At 43.1% G+C, this 21899-nt stretch overlaps 1 protein-coding gene across 2 annotated transcripts in view; it reads left to right on the top strand.

Annotated features, from left to right (window-relative positions):
* The window catches only part of LOC123786897 (KRAB domain-containing protein 5-like), a 66709-nt gene that overhangs the window by 28326 nt on the left and 16484 nt on the right, over positions 1-21899 (top strand). Inside the window, exons 3-6 of one of the 2 annotated variants that reach the window (XM_045789231.2) lie at positions 519-607; positions 6602-6675; positions 10403-10529; positions 11019-11114. In XM_045789231.2, the coding sequence (XP_045645187.1) occupies positions 6604-6675; positions 10403-10529; positions 11019-11114 (295 nt within the window). In that variant the 5' untranslated portion in view covers positions 519-607; positions 6602-6603. Of the gene's footprint in view, positions 1-518; positions 608-6601; positions 6676-10402; positions 10530-11018; positions 21785-21899 lie in introns of those variants that run through there. The other variant, XM_087871148.1, reaches the window with a different exon arrangement.

Below are 21899 nucleotides of genomic sequence, written 5' to 3' on the forward strand. Positions count from 1 at the left end.
CCATTTTGTTCCCCAAAATGTCACACGTATTTTCTTCATTACTTTGTTTTTATTTTCAGCAAAAGGAAATAAGCACTGTGTAATTTCTGTATGTTCAAGTATCTTAAATTCTATAGTGTAATTAAGCACAAATGATAAATAATTCCAAGGAAATAACTAGGCATTTGTTGATGTAAAGAAGGAAATGTTAAGATGAAACATCGTGAATCTTCCCCTTTTCTAAGGTTATCTCTAACCATCACTCTAGATTAGTGATAATGCACTGAACGGCATAGAATATTGTTGCCCACATCTTAAAATTAGATATCCGTTCCTTATTTTTAATTCAGTAGTTCTTGAAAGTGGAGTTAAGGAACTGAAAATTGAAAATGCTCGTAAGTATTCTAAAGAGACCATCAGGAAACAGCATTTGGAGAAATAGTTTTCTATAACTTTCTATAATGTGCTCTTTTCTCTACGGAGCATGGTGAAATTGAAGATTCTCCAGCAAGAGTCATGTCTCTTTTCCTTATGAACAGGTCTTGCTGTTTCTAGACTGAATCTGGTCACCTGGTTTGGAAAAGAAAAGAGCCCTAGGACATAAAGAGAAAGACAGACACACCACCAGGTAAGTGGGAATGAATGAAGCAGATGACACAGGTGAGGGCCAAAGGTCAAAGGAGAAAACTCTGCCTTAAATGTGGTTTGGGAAATTCTGCTTGAATGGAATGATTCTGGAAGCCTAGGTTTAATTCTCTGGTGGTCACAGAGGAATATCTTTTGTCTTCTCACTCTTCCCATGCTCCTCCATCCTCTAAGGATTTCCCTTCTGTTCCAGTGTCTTCCATGGCATTCACAGTGAGAGTTGAAAGCCTCTCCGTGGCCAGTGAAGGTCTATATGATCTGACTGCTCTTCTATTGCTTCTAGCGGCATATGAAAATCTGTACATAGAGGGGGTTTCGAAGTGGAGGCCCCAATGTGATTTACTCCTCCCTTATTTTGGGGTGTACTTGTCTTCTGCAGACAAAAATTCTGGTACAATATCAGGAATATGGGGTAGACTGACCGTCCCTTATCAAATCTTATGCAGAGCAGTCCTCCCCATGGAGGCTTCCCCATTGACCAGACCCTGTGCTCTGTCCTCAAGAGATGTACCTGGGAGCCTCACAGTATTTACTTTGGTCTCACAGCGGAATATCCTGGGTCACATCATTCAGACTTAATTGATGCTAGGCCCCATCAAGTACTAAGTGCCAGAGTCTTGGGGGTTGGAACACTGGAGATGGTAGTTGTAAAAAATACACAGGGGAATCCAATGGGAAGCCATAGGCAATAAAATTTGCATGGCTTTTACCCAATCTTGCCTCTTAATCCTTTTTGCCAATTAATTCCTCATCCATTATCCCCTTCCTTCCCATGATTTCCTCCACCCTCTTACTCCCTCAACATACATATCCCTGCATACACCCACCCCCAACCTTCAAACCTGTAGTGTACTTTAATCCCTCAGTGACATTTAACTCCCTAATGCCTTTCAGCCCTGTAGTGGGTTACACAGTGTGCCTCAAATAAATACGCTCAAGTCCTAATCCACAGTACGGTCATTGTAACCTTATTGGGCAAGTAGGATCTTTGCAGATGCAGTTAAGTTGATGTGAGGTCATACTGGTTTCGGGTAAACCTAAGTTCAATGCCTGCTGTCCTAATGAGAAGAGGGAAATTTACAGACACACAAAACAGTGTGCGATGATGAGGGCAGAGACTGAGAGATGCATCTACTAGCCAAGGAAGGCCAAGGAGAGCTGACAGTCCCCAGAAGTTAGAAAGAGGGAAGACTCAATTCTTGAGATAAATTGTGGCCCTGTCAACAACTTGACTTCAGACATCTAAGAACCCCCAGAACTGTGAGATAGTTTTTTGGTTTGTTTAGCCACCCAGTCGAGCTAATATGTTACAGCAGCCCTAGGAAACTAACACAGGTCCTGTCCTTTCTTCCCCTTTGGCTCTGTTATCCCAAGCCCCTAGACTCTCTGCACTCCATTTATCCCTGTGCCCTCATTCTTACCCCACGGTGTCACTCCCCATCTTCATGCCAAGCACCTCGACCTAAAGTGGCAGCGCTCCTTATTCTTTCAGTGGCACATGTTGCGAATATGGTCCTTGTAGAGCTTTGCTATGTTGGAAAGAATGAAAGAGTGGAAAGGGCTTTTGTTTTCAGACATCCAGGGGACTGTAGCTAATCCTGTTTTTTCCATATACAAACACTTCCATCATGTGACTGAATGAGATTTTTATGAACCTGAGTGTGACTGTGTTAGTGTCATCATAAGTGTGTTTCACTATAAGTATTGTGAAAGGTGGGGTGCCTGGGTGGCACAGCGGTTAAGCGTCTGCCTTCGGCTCAGGGCGTGATCCCGGCGTTATGGGATCGAGCCCCACATCGGGCTCTTCTGCTATGAGCCTGTTTCTTCCTCTCCCACTCCCCCTGCTTGTGTTCCCTCTCTCGCTGGCTGTCTCTATCTCTGTCGAATAAATAAATAAAATCTTAAAAAAAAAAAAAAAGTATGGTGAAAGGGAGCCTGTATGTGGTGTGTGTCTCTGCATGGATATTTGTGAATTGGGACTGTGTGTGTGAGTAGGCAAGTGACTGTGTGTGAGTATATATGATTCTGTATTTGAATGTTTGACTGTTAATACAGGCTTGTGTTTGCACCTGTGTGTAGATGTGGTCTCTATATGTGTGTATAGAATATAAGTTGTCTCCTCTTACGGCTCTAATCCATGCCTTGGCAATTGTGGCTTTGGGAAGGAGACAGGGATCAAATATGGATAGGTTTCCTTGAAATTTGAAAGGATTGAAGTTACTTTTTCAATGTTTCTTCAGTAATTAGAAAACTAAAGCCTGTTACAAAAATGTGAGAACATTGGTAACCATTCAGTGCTCTTAAACTCAGTAGAAATGAATTGATGATATTTTTTTAACACAGCAGAGTCTGCTTTTTTCCCCTGTTCAGAATCTGCTTATTAAACTGTTTTCTCCTGGTTTTTGTGAGAGGCTCTTTTATAACATTCGCTGTCTTCATGGGTATTGTTCTCTTTAGAATTGCTAATAATGCTGAGACCAATATTTAGATTATATTTTCCCACCAAATGTCCATATTATTTAATTTCCAAACTGATTTCATGGAGTTGTGCAAATCAGCATAGAAATTATTGTCTTTTCATTTTAATTGTGTTGGTACTAAAATTCTTAGTCAGGATGTTTGATTGCTTTTTGCTGCTAAAGAACTATGGCACAGTTAAGTGGTCTGAAAATGAGGAAAGAACTCAAGTTGCAGAAGAGTTTATCAGGGAAAAATAGAATCCAGTAAAACACACCAGCTTTTTGCCTATCCCTCATGTATCACCCTCAGCATGGTCTGCTCCCCTTTATATGAGAGGCTTTTTGCTTTCCAGGGATGATAGAAAGGATGGAGTTTCTCTTCCATGAAATGAGATGCAATTGTACATCCACGTTTTTAAAGAATTACCGGAGTTGTGATGCAATTGTACATCCACGTTTTTAAAGAATTACCGGAGTTGTGAAAGTGTTTTAGTATTCAGAATTAAGCTGGTAAGAAGTTAAAATAGAGGGGTGCCTGGGTAGCGCAGTCGTTAAAGCGTCTGCCTTCGGCTCAGGGCGTGATCCCGGCGTACCGGGATCGAGTCCCACATCGGGCTCCTCTGCTGTGAGCCTGCTTCTTCCTCTCCCACTCCCCCTGCTGTGTTCCCTCTCTCGCTGGCTGTCTCTCTGTCACATAAATAAATAAAATCTTTGAAAAAAAAAAAAAAAAGAAGTTAAAATAGACTCCTAGAAGATGTCTTCTTTAGGCCTCATGGTACTCACAAAATGAAAAATGTAGTAGCAGATACAGAATGGGGAGGGAGAAAATAAGCTAAGTATACCCGTTCAGAAAATCATCAAATCACAAAGATAGCAAATGCATAAGAAAGGGTCAAATAATTCTAAACAGCCAGAAAACAAAACAATGACAGCAGTAAGTCCATACTTGTGTTGATATTTGCTTTAAATATAAACAGACTAAATACTCCAATCCAAAGATACAGATTGCCTGAATAGAAAGAAATACAAGACCCAACTGTATACAGTCGTCCAGAGACTCACTTCAGTTTTGTTTTTGTTTTTGTGTTTGAGAGAGAGAGAGCAAGAGAGAGCACGAGAGAGGGCAGGGTCAGAGGGAGAAGTAGACTCCCTGATGAGCGAGGAGCCCGATATGGGACTTGATCTGGGGACTCCTGGGGCCGAACTCAGACACTTAATCGACGGACCCACCCAGGCACCCTCACTTCAGCTTTAAGAACACAGACTGAAAGTGCAGGTGTGGAAAAGATATTCTATGCAAAGGGAATAGAAAAGCATGCAGGTTAGCTTCTTACCTCTGTCAAAATAAAGAGCCAGAGTGACTAATAAAACATGCCAAAGGTCATTGTAAAATAAAGGGGCTGACTTTGTGCGGTGTTTTTAATTATACGGAGTTTGACAGAATGTCAAAAAGGATTTTCCCCCATTTTGGTTTTGGAAGTACAGGATTAGTTGGATCATGTAACTCGAGGGCAGTTAATCAGTACAAAGGGGGGCACTGGAATCTGTACCACTATTTGAGAGCAGACTCCCGGCGGCTCCCTGTAGACATGAAGGAGGTGCTGGGCAGGGTAGATGGTGCCCAGGGCGAGCTTGTGCAGGACAGTTCAGTTGCTCTCTCCTTTCTCCTGTGCATATGCTTCCCCTTTCTGAAATGCTAAATCCCCAACCCCTTCTTAAGTCACAGTGGTATGTAGGCATCAGTCGCCTGTCTTTGAGCCTCATGTCTCTGAGTCTCCCCTAAGTAAGACATCACTTTCTTTTTCCCTTGTGAATCTCTTATGTCCCCTTAGATATTAAACTGGCCAAGGAATTGAGAATGGAGGAAGATAAATGTGTTCCTCTTCTTCACATTCTGCTGTGAAAACCTGACCTCCGTGCTTCGGAGCCAAAATAGAACGTGAAGACAGAGCTGGGGATCAAGAGGAACAACAGGTTAATTACTTTGCCAGGAAGAGAGGCTGCAGCAGGTCAGGGCCTTCAAAACAGCAAGCCCCCCAGTGGAAGGGGTGGGGTATTTGTCGGGAAATCCCTACAGGATCTAGCCGGTTCCACCAGGAAATGTGTCTGTGCCGCCAGCTGTGTCCATCACCTTTTCAGGGTGGGACCCAGTGCTGGAAAGGAAAGGCTAAGAAGGGGAGAGTGGAAGGTTGGAGAAGAGAGGGAAAAGGATCCCTAGTTTAATATCAAGGCTTGCTGATGTTTTAATGTAGCCATTTTGATTTCTGTTCAACTTTATGTGTTTACGTGCTTTCAGTGCAGTCACCAGGAGAACTGTAGGAAGCTTCATTTTTAGCCGAGAGAAACGACTCCGTATTTTCTAGAGTGGCTAAGATAAAGAAAAAGGTTCACACCAAATTTCAGGGAGCATGTTGGGGAATTAGAGTGCTCATGTATTGCTGATGGGAGTGAACAACGTACATTCCCTTTGGAAAAGTCTGTGGCAGTTAGTTATGAAAGTAACCATTTACCTACTGACGGAGCACATGTTGTCACCCCAGCATATGTCTCGTTAGCATAAGGATTCTTTTCGGCTGGTATTTTAAAGAGCAGACAGGGGTGCCTGGGTGCGTCAGTCTGTTAAGCGCTTGTCTTTGGCTCAGTCATGGCCCTGGGATCAAACCCCCGCGGTGGGTTCCATGCTCAGTGGGGAGTCTGCTTCTCCCTCTCTCTGCTACTGTCCCTTTCTGTGCTCTCTCTCTCTCTCTCTCCCTCTCTCACTCAAATAAATAAAATCTTAAAAAGAAGAAGAAGAAGAAGTAACAGCTGACCCAGAAAAACCTCTGAAACCTAGTCTGGTTATTTTTGTAGCAGACATTTGCATCTCTAAGGGAAAGCTCCATTTGTAAGGGTGGCTCCCTCCCTGTAGCAGAAAGAGGGAGAAAGTGTAAATGTCCACAGACTGTGATCCATCGACAAGTCATGGAATAAATCGGAATAACAACGACAGCCTTGATTACTGCTTTTTGCCTGGTCACCTCCCCAAATGCTTCCCAATAGGATCACGTGTGGAGGTTCGAGAAGGGATCAAATCCTGTGCCCCCCACCCCAGAGTCTGTCAGTGGGTGAGGGGGGAAACAGCTGTGATGTTGTCATTAAATGGTCCAGGTGATTCTAGGTGAAGCCAGGGGTAAGCAGGCTTAACCATGAATAGAAGACAGTTGAGGGCAGGCTTGGCTCAGGAGAGGTAACACGGGCGCTGCCACGGGAATCTGGAAGCATCAGGTCCATGCAGCACATGTTTCTTCTTTCTGCTCTAGCAGAAGTTGTGTGTGTCTGTGCTGGGGGAGGCCCCCTGAAAGCAGAGAAGGAAAAACTCTAAAATTGTTCTCCAAGGAGACTTCATCCTTTCTGAATAGCTCCTGACAAAGGACAAGGAAATTGGGCTTTTCTGCATTTCAAAGTCCTACCTTCAGGCAAGCAGTTTCTGGGTGAAGTCGCCCTGTTGGGGGCATTAAAGGCATTTTCTCCTGCTGCAGCTATGATTTCTCCTGGAATCCTTCTGAGCAAGAAGTCTGGAGGACAAAGGGAAGAAGAAATGGCCAGTTCTCAGGTAAGCCTTGCGTCTGAGTTCAGCGGCCCTGTCATCTTTTTCTCCTGAAATTCCTCACATTTAGAGATTGCAAATAATGAATGTCCTAGTTCTGATGTTTCTGACATCCAATTTTTACACCTTTTCAAACATGATACTGAAGATTAAGCCTTTAGAACACTTCTCTCTAATCAGCCAGAACCTTCTATCCCTTCTCTCCAGCCTGGCTTAGAGTAGGCCATCAACAGATGTCACTTTCAATGAAGGACCTGCCTGCCAGTATGGAAAATAGCCCCTTGGTGACAGGTCCACGGGAAGGTGTTGAGTTAAAAGATTCCTGTTGCTGAAGGGGTCTGGTCCTGGGTTATCCGTGAAGGAAAATGGTATTTTTTAGGCCCCATCTGGAAGCTTTATCTGCTCTGCGTAGAGTAAGGAGTAAGAAAATGCACAAATAAACAGTGGATATGATACAATATCCAGAGTCACTTGGAATATTCTCTGAATAAAGAAGGGTGTTCATATTCTTCAGAATGTGTCTAAAATACACTACGTATTACAGAACAGAGACAGTGTATGTGATTGAAGGTTGTATAAATCGACTGTATTCTCATAATTTAATTGACATTCTGATTTACTGTTTAGGGGCTATGAGAATGTGGTCCCTAAATGGGGTGTCTCTTCATCAGATGGGGATTTTGGGTGAGGATCAGGTACAGGCCCTTGGCAGGGGAAGTGACAGATTTCAGCTGAGCCAGAACAAGGAGCCAGGAGGTCATTGAATGCACAGCAAGGGGGCAGGGGTGGGGAAGGACACCAGACAGGCCTTGTGCTTGGAGGTAGTGGGTGTGGCATAGATTTAAAGGGAAAGATGGGACAGTCTGGGGACAGATGGAATCTTCCCTTTTTTGGGAACTGAACCTGGTTGTAAGTAGCCCATTGGTTGGTTAGGGCCTATGGCTATTTGGGGGTGGGTCGCTCCTGGGCCTGTCTGCATTCAGGCAGATAGTCACCGGCCCTTCCCCCATTCCAGCACTCAAGCCAGTTTGCCTGAAAGGAGGCCACTAGAAGGAACACGCTGGTGCCAGGTTTTTGTCTGGTGGAGCAGAATGCATATCAGGCGCAAAAGGGGGAAATGATTATCACGTGAAGGTGAGAACAGAAAGCAAGCTTTCTAGAGTGAGCGGGGTCCCGAATGGTTGCCACCCAGCGCCTTTATAGTTGGTCTTTTATAGAAAACTGACCGGGGACCTTCAATCTCCTTGACGTCACCGCTGATAGCACCATGATTACTTCTCCTTTGAATATGTCATCTCAGGTGTTTAAAACAAATGAGGTGGTTAAAACAAATGAGGTGGTCTGGTCACATTCCCTTGGCTCTTGTTTCCTTTATGTCCCCCCTTTCCTGGGATTTTTGGTGAGCCTGGTCACTTAGCCCCATACCTATCCACCCCTCTCTAACCCCCCGCCCCCCTTACTCAACACCAAGCAACAGGTCCTTCAGTGTGCCTTAGGCGCTGATGATCAACTTGGTCATTAGGGCTGATGTTAACTTCTTGTAATGGCTTGTTGCTCTGCCAGATAGCTCCCCCTGTAAGGCTCACGTTGTCCTTGTTAATTCCTAAGGGTTTTGGACAGATTTACTGGGTGATGGGCCGAAACCATTCCATTTCACCTGGAAGCTTCTTCTGATTTTGCCTTTGCTTGTAGTTTCTGATCAGGAGAACAAAGCAAAAGAAACGTAGAGGAGAAGGAAATGTCCTTGCAACTCGCAGCCCACAGATAAATACTTGGCACATGGAAAGTATGACTTTCCTCAAATGACTTTCCTCACAAGTGCCTTACTGTTAATGCTTTGCTGGAGGCAAAAGCAACCTTAGCTTGACCATAGCCAGACCTCCAGGATCCTCTTGAACATAGGAAAATCCCCTCAGAGACTTCTGTTATCGCTACCCCTACATGAAGAGTTTATAGTCAGTACCTTCTCACAGTCACACTGTAGCTCTTCTGCCAACAGGTCCTGTCCCTGAGGTTTCATCAGGGACAGATGAGACGAAAAATGTCTCAAGAACACGTCTTGACCATTTGCTCCCAGCCCCTCTCACATCAGTTTCCACTGCACAAATGAAGACTCTCACCTTCTTGTAGTTGATAGTATTGACTTCTGGGCCTGGGGGATCTATGTCAGTCAGACCCCCATCCTGTGAGTTTTTACTTTATTCCATACTCATGTTATAGACATTCTCTTTATTGAAAAAAAAAAAAAGAATATTTGCGAGTGAGAGAACTAGTGTGTGTGAAAGAGGAGGAGAGGTGATCCTGGTACAGGCAGAGGGGGGAGGAGAAAATTTCATGCCGACTCCGTGCTGAGTGGATCCCAGGACCCTGAGACCATGACCTGAGCCAAAATCAAGGGTAAGACACCTAAGCCATTGCATCACCCAGGAGCCCTATTTCCTTCCTTGTATTTTCAGAAGAAGAAAACAAGAATCCTATAATTAACATGTTTGAGTGTCTTAAAATCGTGAAATAAATCACAGATGATGATTAAAACAAAAACATTCAATGAAATACAATATTGTGGGATCCCTGAGCATGACGGTCAAGAACGAATTCTTGAGATGTGTTATGGTGCCCGAGAGTAGGTTTATTGAGTAGCTTGGGGACAGCAGCTGTGGGCAGAAAGAGCTGCACGTTGGCTGCGTGAAGCTGGTGGTTTTATGCTTAGTGTTCAAGGGCGAGGGTAGGTGCACCGAGTTTAAGATCAGAAAGGTTTCTTTGAATTTCTGCTTGTTACTTTTCCCAATCTCTCCCATGCTTTCTCTCCGTTCGATGTTAATATCGGTGAAATGTACAGGCAGTTAAGAGACCCTAAGGTAACAAGTCGTATGTATTTGACTCTTAGCAGAGCTATGCCGTCGGTGGGTCAGCCTTCTGAGTTAAAGGTGAACATTCTTCTGCCTCTATCCTTCACCATACCAGACTCCTAAATAATAGCTGTTTTATGTGTATCATTCTCTGTGTTTGTGTTGATAGTGTGAATAAAAGATAGAGACATCATCATACACAAGTTGACTTATAAATGTTACATCATTGTAAATGGTTCTTAAATTACTCATCATGAGAATTTTCTACTCTATCACTTTTCATGTGTATATAACTACTTCCTAAATGTATGGATGGGTGCATGAAATGTAAAGACATTGATTTTTGTGTGGATAACCTTTTTTTCCATCATTCTTCTCACATTTGACGCCTGCTTTGAACATTGGCGTAGAGTCCTCTCAGCATATTGACCTGCTTGTCGTTTTCAGTCAACTCTGAGATAATAACCTCGGTTAAACCTGATCCCTTTGCACGTTCGGTAACTGAGGTTTGTGCTTCTCCGTGGGTGGAGAATATTAGCTTTATGTTGAGGTAAAGGTAACTAGATCACTCCATGGGATACATCCGGGTCCCTCTGCCTCAAACTGGGCTAGCCCAAGCACCCCCGCTGGGCGGTCATTACGTTTCATTGGATAGTTTCTGTTTTCCCCGCAGGAGACTCTGCCCACGGGGTGTTTTGGCTGAAGTAAAGGATAAGGTGGACAGAAGAACTGAAGTAAAATGTGGGATCTAATTTGGGGGGTACAGTGGTAAGCAGTGTAGGTCAGATGTTGGGGTCTAGCTGGTGACACTAACTCCCTCTTGATCTTAGGGACCACTGTGAACTCTGTCAATGGCCACTTGGTGACGGTGGTATGTCTTGCAGGGACTGCTGACATTCGGGGACGTGGCCATAGAATTCTCCCAGGAGGAGTGGCGATGCCTGAGCCACACGCAGCGGGAACTGTACAGGGACGTGATGCTGGAGAACTACGGACACCTCCTGTTCTTGGGTGAGGATGACTCCTTCCAGATTTCCCAAGCCCCACTCGGGGTTTCATTCTTCCTTTCAAGACTGTCTCTTGGATGATTCCTCTTTGCACAAGTGGAATTCAGGTCACTGCCCTAAGGGACAAAAGTAAGGATTTGTAGATGGGGACAAAAATCTTCCTGATGTTTCCTTTTCAGCTTTAGCTTCCCCTTCCTTAGGGTCACATCATTTCTGTTGATTAGCGGTAGTTCTGAACCTGGCGTGGTGTCGAGCGGTACTGCCTGCATTTAAACTCCAGTTTTTACGCCTTCTTATTGTCTCGGGAGAGCTTGAAAGTGCAAGTTAGGAAGTGAGTGTTTGAAACTCCTGCATGTTCTCTAGGGGCTGTTGGTGAACAGTGTTGGGGAAATCATCTTCTAGAATTCTACAATGTCCTCTCTTCCCTACTGAGCCCAGTAGTGGCTTGCAAGGATCCCCAGCCATACTTATATTCCCTTTCTCTATTAAACAGGTCTTATTGTGTCCAAGCCTGATTTGGTCTCCTTTTTGGAGCAGACGAAGGAGCCGTGGGATGTGAAGAGAAGGAAGACAGTAGTCTTTGATCCAGGTAGGTGGGAATGAATGAAGCTGATGACAGACGGAGGTCCATGTCTGAAGGAGGAAGATAGACCTTAAAATGTGGTTCCAGTAGCTCTGCCTGGATGAAAATCAGTTGGAGAAGCCCAGATGTATTTCTCCGTTTCTCACAGAGGGACGTCTGCTCGCCAGCATTGTCATTGCTTTCATATTCTCGAAGACTTCTGCTTTAGCTCCAGTGATGTTCTGTCACATCCACAGTGAGCGCCATGGGGTGTGGGAGGGCCTCCATAATCAGAGAGCTTTTCCATTGCATTGAGGGCCTTAGGGAAATCTCCCTATTCCTGAGGGTCTCTGTGCTAAACCTCTTTTAAGTTCTGTATTGCCTCTTGGGAGAAAGTGTGCACAGTTGTGTGGGGCATACTGGGGATTCGGGCGGGAATCCCCACAGCACTGGAAGCAGACATCACATGTTTTCTGGTCCATCCTTTCCAGTGTTACGGAGGCTTCAGTCTTAATCGTACACAATGGAGACTGAGCAATGTCATCAGGTAACAAAGCACTTCCCTAACAGGAGAAAATATACTCCTTTATTTCACTTGAAATGTTCATTTCCTTTTGTATTAACGGGAAGAAGATGTTTCCCCTCCATGCGTTCCATTCCTCAGTGGTGAAATAAGTTAATGCCTCTATTTGTTCCGTAGATTTCTTACACAAAGTAATGTTATATGGGATTTACAACTTTTGAAACCTGCAGCCTATAGTTATGTCTCAATTCTTAGCTTCTTAATAAGTGCATCATTTTCTAATTTTGTCTCGTATAATAACAAGTTCCTGTGACTTTGTCATATGTTTTCACTTTCTTATTAGTTGTCTGTGAGACTCAGCTCTTCTTAGATCAAAAGTTCTGATATGATGTGGGCATATGCTTTATAAGAAGTGATGTAGATAGTAAAATTCCCGTATTGACAAGAATGTTCTGTTACTGAATGGAATTTTACTTCAGGAATAATTAATCATAAGGTTATCTTAGTACTTTCCTCAGAATGTATCTGGATTTACTGGCCTGTAGTTATTTTTTATTAAATGATTGTCAGCATATTTTATAACTGTGATGGTGTTTATTTAGAAAGGGAAGGTTTTTGCTTCTCTGCTTTGTTCTAAACAATGGGTTATATCCTTGAAATCTGTGTAAGGGGAGAAATATATGAGTAACAGAATACATTTTTTGATGTCCCTTAAGTCCTTATTCATAATATTTTTCATTACAGCTTTTCATGGTTGATTTTAATGAATATTCCGTACAGTTTTACTGTCAGTGAACTTATGCCAGAATTGAAGATGTCTGTTCATGGATACACAGAGTTTAAGATTATCGCTCTATTGAAGGTTTCCTTTTAAATAATTCATGTATTGCATTATGTGGCATTTTTTTCAGTTCAGTTTCGGCTTGTTCTCATTTTGGAATTCCTTAATAACGTGCTTCCTTTCATATGGGACTTTCCTCAACATTAGTTAGTTGTGGATTTTTGTTTTTTTTTACCAATGTATTTCATTATAGGATGACCGTTTTCAACACAGTACACTTTTGAACAATGTGTGGCTTAAATGTGAATCAGGTTTGTGCCCTTTCCCAGGAACATTATGTATGTGTCTATGAAATATCACCCCTACAGAGTGTGTAACTCGTCTTGTGTATTTCTGGTGGTGGTGAATATTCTAGCATATCTAGGAGAGTTGTTAAAATACTCGCAATAATTTCAACATCTGTTTATTGTTGAATTTATATTCTCTTTGCATGAGAAGCACTTGTGGTGAATCGAAAGCAATTTTTAAATTTTTTTCTACGTCTGTATGTTAAAGAGGTATTATATTTTATGTTAATTACGGTGTTATACCCATGATATGCTTTGACACCATTCTCATTCACTTTTCTATCTTCTGTATGTATTTTCATTCTGGTTGCCTTAGAGATTCCTTAAAACATCTTAAAGGTATAGCAAACCGTTTTCAACTGATGTCGTCAATTTTATAGGCAACTTTTCTCCTTCATCCTCTCTGTCCCTGAACCTGCTGGATGTTACCACTATCACAAGTTCTATCTTTTATGTGGTGTAGTTTATTATGCAGATTTCTGCATTTTATGCTTTTGTTTAAGACAATTCTGTAGCAGAAATACAAGTGATTGGGCTACCTCATTAAAGCACTGCAGGTTTCTAGAATTGGGTACGTACTGACGTGAGCAGGAGTTTTATGTTGTCCTGTGGTTTCAGTTACCCTTTAGAATCCTTGGTTTCCAACCAGAAAGACTTCCTTTCACGTTTCTTGTAGGACAGGTTTACTAGTAACTTGAAGGGTCTTTTACTAGGCATTGTTTTTATTTCTACATTCGTGGAAAACAGGTAGATTATGCCAGGTAGATGACTCTTGGTGTAGACTGAATCTTTCTGTACTCGAATACACGATCCCATTCCCTTCTTCCTATAGGGTCTGCTGAGAACTGCAATAATCATCTTACAGGGGCTCTCCTGCAGAAGAGGAGTTGCTCTTGTCAGGCTTTTTCAAAATTCTCTTTTCGTCTGTGTTTTTTTTTTTTTTTTTAAGGTTTTATTTCTTTTTTTTTGTTGTTTTTTAAAAGATTTTATTTATTTATTTGACAGAGATACAGCCAGCCAGATAGGGAACACAAGCAGGGGGAGTGGGAGAGGAAGAAGCACGCTTCCAGCGGAGGAACCTGATGTGGGGCTCGATCCCATAACGCCAGGATCACGCCCTGAGCCGAAGGCAGACGCTTAACGACTGTGCTACCCAGGCACCTCTAAGGTTTTATTTCTTTATATGATGGGGAGAGAGAGAGAGAGAGAGGGCGAGCAGACACACAAGCACGGCAGTGGTCTGCAGTGGTCAGCAAGGGAGAGGGAACAGACACATAAGCAGGGGGAGTGGTGAGCAGGGAGCACTATGTGGGGCTTGATCCCAGGCTCGTGGAATCATGACCTGAGCCTAAGGCAGGCACTGAACCAGCTGAGCCACCCAGGTGCCCCTCACCTGTAATTGTTGGTAGGTTATTTATAATGAGTCACTGTGTTCATGTCTTGACATTGATCCTACTGTGAATTACTGAGTTTGTTCAGTTGGTCTCCCTTTTGCACATAAGTGTGAAGTAAAAGCCTTTAGTTCTTCGTGTCAACTCTCTTCCCTGTTTCACTCTCCTCTCCTTATGGGGTCCCCTTAATGTACATATCAATCCACTTAGGTGTCTCCTGAGTCCCCAGTCCGTGTCCTTTCCCCCATTTTTCCTTGGTCGTCTTAGTAGACAGTTTAAAACAAGGGGTTTTTAGCTTGTCGGATTCTTTCTTCTGCTTGAGCAAGTCTGTGGGTGACCCATTGGTGTGTTTTTAAATTCAGTGATTGTATTCTTCAGCTCCCAATTCCTGGGCGGTTGGTTGATATACTTTGTCTCTTTGGGTTACATTTTGGTCGTGCCCAGTTTGCTGGTACCATTTAGTTCCCTATCTGTTGTCTCCTCCTGTCTCCATGCACAGCTTTATGATGCTTACACCTTTGTCGTGCAATGCAGAGTTCTTCATTGATTGAGGGTCCGTTTGTGGGATTTAATTTGTTCTTGTGATTGGAACACATTTTTTTTTTTTTAAAGATTTTATTTATTTATTTGACAGAGATAGAGACAGCCAGATTGAGAGGGAACACAAGCAGGGAGAGTGGGAGAGGAAGAAGCAGGCTCATAGCGGGGGAGCCTGATGTGGGGCTCGATCCCATAATGCCGGGATCACGCCCTGAGCCGAAGGCAGACGCTTAACCGCTGTGCCACCCAGGCGCCCCTGGAACACATTTTTCTATTTCTTTGTAGCCTTGTGATCTTTTGCTGACATCTCGCGATTTAAAAAAAAAAGAGCCTCTGGGCCCAGGTTTCTGGACTTGCTCTGTAGAAAAGCACACAGATCATAGTAATTATGGTGCGTGTCACACATATTCTGGGTATTTGTCGTGTCGACATTCTTGTAATTTCCCAGGTTATGAAAGTGCAGTTACTTTGCAGCCCGTGATACCTTCCTCTGTTTCCCTTCAGCTCTATTATCTGTCTGTGTCTGAACGAATACTCCGTTTTATCTGAGCAGCTACCACAGTGCTTCCAGAGGGCGCGCTCCTTCCCTCTTTTTTCCATGTCGTGCGTGACAGAAGTGCCGTCCGTTCCTCAGGCAGCTGCAGAGAGGTCAGATCACTGAACACACAGGTCACTCACGTGTAGGAGTTTCCTCACAGTGTGGCCATGGAGTGTCAGGGAGGGTGAGCAGCTGGCGTGAGCAAGTGTCAAACCCTTCCTTTGTCTCTTTGATGTGGCTCTTCTGCATTGGTAATTGCTGGGTGTGTTGGGTTCTCCCAGCTGGCTTCTGGAGCGCTCTAAAAGGTAATTTGGTCCATTTTTGTCTCCATTGAAGAGCAAAGGCCAAGTGCTTCCAGTTCCTCATTTGCTGATGCCCTAGGGTAGTTATTAATGGGGCATGTTAGCACTTTTTTTTTTTTAAAGATTTTATTTATTAATTTGACAGAGAGAAACAGCCAGCGAGAGAGGGAACACAAGCAGGGGGAGTGGGAGAGGAAGAAGCAGGCTCCCAGCGGAGGAGCCTGATGTGGGACTCGATCCCGGAACGCCGGGATCACGCCCTGAGCCGAAGGCAGATGCTTAACCGCTGTGCCACCCAGGCGCCCCATATTAGCACTTTAATGTATATGCATCTGAGCATAGTGAGTGGAATAACTTATTTTGTATCTTTTCATTATGTTTTTCCATAATGCCCTAGGCCTGTTAGTAAAGAGAGGCAAAGAAGATTGTGATATGGGAATGGATGGAAGCTCTAGCCCTGAGCCCTGAGTATCTATACTTATGAATGGCTAGTAATGTGATGGGGGAGCAAAGGGCAGAAAGGGTGTTATTATGAATCAAAGCAAAGTGGGACAATTACCTGTAATGAACTCCCTCCTACCAGAAGAGTTCAAGGGTAAAACATTCTGTGGGGCATGGGGGTTGAACCCCACCTAAGTCCGTTATATTTTCAGAATGATGTCTTTTTTCTTTTTTTTTTTTTTAAAGATTTTATTTATTTATTTGACAGAGACAGCCAGCGAGAGAGGGAACACAAGTAGGGGGAGTGGGAGAGGAAGAAGAAGGCTCCTAGGGGAGGAGCCTGATGTGGGGCTCGATCCCAGAACGCCGGGATCACGACCTGAGCCAAAGGCAGACGCTTAACGACTGCGCCACCCAGGTACCCCTCAGAACGATGTCTTTTAACCCAAGAAACTAAATTCATTTTTATACATACATATTCTTTGAATGGGCCTTTGTAAATTCTAGAAAGTCCCCCTAGTCCATGCTGAAGATAATTACTGAAAATATCAGTTTGGATGAGTCATGCACAGGAACATCTGTGAAAGTGAGGCATGGAAAAAGGAAGATAAAAATTCTAGAAGGGATTGATTTGAGAAGTCTTGTAGAAGGTTCATTATTCTTCAACACATCATCTGTCCTTTTTGTAATCACTCTGATTTTGATGGACATGGTACGGGGTCTTCATGGAAAAGTCACTGTTCAATAGTTATCCATAATACATAACGTGGAGCAATTTTTCTTGTTACGTGTTGTGCACTCGGAGTCCTCACTAAAGGCTTTTCTAGCTTCCAGAATTACTGAGGTGTTTGTAATGGAGACAGAACATATCAGTTGAATGAATGTTGGAAAAACATGAATCAAGGGTCAAATCTTAATAAGCCTCAGGGAATCAGTTTCCAGAGAACTAGTGTAACAGTAATACATGTGGGAACGTCTTTAATGGAAGCTCCAATCTTAGCGTACATCATTGTGTCCTCACTGGAGAGAAGACTTCTGAATGTAGTAACTCTGGCAAGCATCTGAACTAGTCTTCAGAACTTGGTCAACGACAGAGATTTCATATGGGAAACAAATCTTACACATGTAAACAATGTGGCAAAGCCTTTGACTACCACTCAAAACGTATCAACATAAGGTAGTACATAGTGGTGAGAAGGCTGAGGAATGTAAATAAAAGAAAAACATGTGGCAAACCTTTAAGCAGAACTACAACTTCCTAAACATCAGAGAGTGCACGATGACAGAAATCCTACAAATGTCAAAAACGTGGCAAAGCTGTGGTGTACGGTGTGTGAGGAAAGTGCACGTGGAGATGCCGTTTGTGGTTGACGTAGAGGAGTGATAGAAGTCAGGGTGGAGTAAGTCTTCAGGGAATCATTATTTACATTAATGTAAGATAGAGAGCTGTGCGTGGTGACTTAGTCAGTGAAGCATCCATGTCTTTATTTTGACTCAGGTCACGATCTTGGGGTCTTGGGATGGAGCCCCAGAGTGGGCTCGGGCTCCGTGGAGTTCGCTGGGGCTTCTCTGTCTCCTTCTCCGTCTGGCCCTCCCCTGCTATGCTCTCACATGCTCCTTCTCTAAATAAATGGATACATTCCTTTTTAAAAAATATTTTATTTATTTGTCGGTGGGGGGCAAGCAGGGGCAGCAGCATGCAGAGGGAGAAGCAGGCTTCCCGAAGAGCGAGGATCCCCGTTCGGGACTCTATCCCAGCCCCTAGGATCATGACCTGAGCTGAAGGTGGACATTTTACCGACTGAGCCACCCAGACATCCCACGGTTTGTGGTTTTTCCCATTTTTAGAAATAGTCTCTTATACCAAGACCACAGAAATACACTCCTTTCTATTTTTCTAATAACATCATTAATTCTCTTACACTATTGCTGAGGAATGTATTAAATAGCGTCTTCTGTGGTTTGTGTAGTGACTGAGGTTTTCTCTTGTTTAAGATTTTGTTTTTAAATAATCTCTATAATCAACAGGGGGCTTAACCTTAAAACTTTGAGCTCAGGAGTTGCATGCACTACCGAGTAGCCATCCAGCTGCTCAGTGAATGATGATTCCCTTATTCCCACAGTGGAATGCTTTCTCAGGGCTTGGCAGTAGCGATAATGTAATTGTCATAGAGTGTAGCTGGAATCTTGGCAAACTGATGGCTGTCTTTACCATGATCTCTCTCCCTTTACTTCCCTGGGCTTAGGTTACGTTCTATAGATTTTACTGCCAAGCATGAGTATGGTCAACACATTCGTCATGGTCTCCTAAGGAGTCCCACCAAGAGTGACGGCTTTTGGGTGATGAGATTTCTGTCATGATTTTGGGTGTCGACTTCTTTGGTATCATTACAGAGTGACCAGGGGTGTGTCCATTGTAGTGCAGTGTGGGTCTTGGGTGTCTTCTAGACCATTAAGGTTAGCCATCTGTACCCTGCTTGGAAGGAGGTCAAGTCAGAGCTTTCAAGTCCACGAGCTTCTCATCTTCCTCTGTATGTCAGTGCTGAATGAGCAGCAGAGCATCCTGAAGGAAAACCTATTATGGATACTGCTGTGAATGTCAGAAGAAAATTATACATTTGGTGTATCCAGCATTGTTATCTTTCCCTGAAATCATGTTGTGAGCTCCTGATCTACACCCGCGGTTCCTTGATTTCCATCTTTTAGAGGCACAAGCAGTAGGTCATGTCTGTTCATAAGATGAACATTTCCTCCAGGTCTTCACCTAAGTTCAGAGCCCCCAAAAGTACTTTTGTCAGTGTGACATTCCGGTTTCATTTGACTCAACCTCCTGCATCTTGTATGTCTACATGGCTGTTGTTACTATTCCCTGTTGAACACCTCTGCTCCAATTCTTATGTGTTTCTCTCAATCCTCAGCCCTTTTACTGTAATGGGCCGTGATTCCACTACATATAGGGCTTACTCTTCCTGGTGAGATATGTAAAATCCTCTCATCTGTTGAGATGCATATAAGTTGTATGCTTTTGCTCTGTTGTATCTTCACCCCTCTCCCTTTGAAAACTCACAGCAGAAATTGAAGGGAGATTCTCATGGGCATTGGGATTTTTTTACCTGTTCAAATACAAGAGCTATGGGGATTTTTACAAGAGAATGTTACAGCTCACGGGATTCTTCTGTATTGATCCTGGGGATCATAGTGTTTAGCAGTGTTTCATGATATAAAGTGAATAGATTTTCTCCCAGATCTTGGGTCAGATTAAGGAGTATTTGACGAGGTGCTGTACACATGGGAAAATGAGGCAGGAGCCAAGCCGGGGTTAAACTGAATGATGGGTAATGTTTGGAGACGATTCTCTATGGATTTATGTTTCTCCACATTTTATGGATGGAGACACTAAACGTTTCTTCTTATCTTTTCATTGAAGTTTGTGTATAAGAATGCTTTGGAATATAGTGATAGTGTTGACCATGGATAGAGCACAGATTGTTTTATCATATAGGGAAGTAGAGATCTCTCCTTCCGTGGCAAAGTTCAGGTAGATAGGCTAGATGGTCCTTTAAGACACTGGGTTTCGTACGCACAGGGCCTCAAAGATGTGATACAGACTGTCCGCACATGCGGCATCTACGTGTAGGATTTGGGCTACGCAGTGGGTACGTGACGTCAGTGTGACAAAGAAGCTCATGGTGTTTGTTGTGTCATGAGCCACGAGGTCCTGCGGACTGTGACCGCGGAGTCCTCTGTCTCCAAGCAGCATTGCTAGGTTGTTACAGGCCAACTTGTTACTTTATAGAATGTGTGGAGTCTTGGAATTTTTGGCGTTCTTGGGACTATCCATGGACCTTAGTTTAAAAAAAATGGATATTTATGGGTGTTTTTGTGCTTTTCTTTGTTCACATTTTATTTTTTTTAGTTTGTACCTAAAAGTGACGTTATACTATTTATGACTTTCTCTGTCCAACTTCTCTCACTTAGCACAATACCTTCTCTAGGTCTATTCCCATTGTCTCAAATTGCAGGGAAGAACAACCAAAAAGCAAAAATAGACCCATAAATACAAACAAGCAGCTGCTGTTTCCCAGAGTGGAATAGGATGGAAGATGGACAAGATGGGTAAATAGGAATGGGAAGTACAGCTTTCCAGTTAAGGGATTCATATGTCATAGGGATAATGGGTCAGCATAGCAAAGATGGTCAGTGATGTTTTAATAGGGTCCTAAGGTGACAGCTGGTAGCTACACTTGGGGTGAGCATAGGAGAACCTAGAGAGTAGTCAAATGTCTATGCGGTACACCTGAAGTAATGTAACATTGCATGTCAGGTGTTGTTTAATAGAAAAGAAAGAAAACTAGACACAGATATGCCTAAACATGTATCACTTAAACTACTTTTTATGAAGTTGCGTGTAAACGAAAGCTACCCAGCTCTGCACAGCAAGGGAATCCTATGTGTTCATGGTAGGTTAGAAACTTAGGAAAGTGAATTTATTTGTAACACAATACGAGTGAAAAGAGAGGACATGGGAGAGAAGTGAGAGTTCCCAGGAGGAACACAGCATTCACTTCCTCACTGACTGAGCCCCCAGAAGACACCTGAAGAAGCGTCATTTCTGTGAGAGCTTCTTAAGATGTTTCCCCTGCAGTGGGCTCTCCTCTCTCATCGTTAAACTGTATGTGTTAATGGCCACATGCTCATTAAGTCTTCTTTCTATAAGTGGTTTCTTTGGGTAATACTGTTAAATACAATGGATTTTTATGTACGTGCTCCTATTAACGCAAAGTCAGATTTTAGGAGGAAGCCTGAATTAAACACAGAAGAGCTCCTGTACCATGAAACAGTGGGAACAAGTAAGGTAGAGGGAACACTTGATATTTTTGAAGGCTGTGTATTGACTGGAGTCCAAGGTAAGAAATCTAGCCTTGCAACCACAAGCAGATTGTCCCTGCACTGCTTGTCAACGAGAGAGCTAGTTCCAAGAATATGTTAGACATGGCAGGAGGACGAAGGAAAAGAAAAAGGTGTGGCAGAGGAGTGGCTGGTGAAATTCACCCTGGAGGGGTGGAATTAACCTGACCAATGAACCAGCCGTTCAAGAAGTAGTAAAGCAGTATCTTGAGTGCAGGTGAGACAGCAAAAGTGATACGGACAAGAAAGCATCAGAGAAAATCTCCAGAAACAATGGCAAAACAAGACCTAGAATGGCAGTAAACACGTCTCTGAATAATTATTTTGGAGTGTATAGTACATTTTCAGTCACTCAAGACATATAAGGTGTCTAAATGCATTAAAAAAAAACCAGACCCATCTATATGCTGCAAACAAAAGCCTCATTTTTATTTTATTTTTTATTTTATTTTTTTGAGAGAGAAAAAGCATAAGCAGAGTGAGGGTCTGAGGGGGAGGGACAAGCAGACTCCATGAGAGGTGGGGAGCCTGATACAGGGCTCAGTCCCAGGATCTCAAGATCACGACCTGAGACAAAGGTAGATGCTGAGCTGACTGAGGTTCGCAGATCCCAAAAGTCTAATTTTAAACCTAAAGACACCTGCGGATTGAAAAAGATAAGATGAAAACGGGTGTGCAAAGAAAGCCAGAGTAACAATAATTTCATCAGACAAAGTAGACATTTTTGTTCTAGTATTGTCTTTATGCTGGTACCAACGCTGGCCTCCTAGAATGATTATGGTTGTGTTCCCTCTATTCTGCTATTTCTGACGTTTGTTTGCCTTTTTAAGTATTTGTTCAAACGGACCAATGAAGGCATGGAGTCTTGGGGTTTTTGATACTGGGGGGATCTTTATTACAAATTCAACTTTTATTTATGTATTTGGTCTAAGAAGACTTGCTATTTCATAGTACGAAGTTCATATTTCAAACGTGATAACTTCTGTTTTTTAAGAATTATCTTTTTTTCTAGTTTATCTAAATTGTTTGTATATAACTGTT

The sequence above is a fragment of the Ursus americanus genome, chromosome 21 (genome assembly GCF_024610735.1).
Source record: "Ursus americanus isolate L20-20 chromosome 21, mUrsAme1.1.p, whole genome shotgun sequence".
Taxonomy (NCBI): domain Eukaryota; kingdom Metazoa; phylum Chordata; class Mammalia; order Carnivora; family Ursidae; genus Ursus; species Ursus americanus.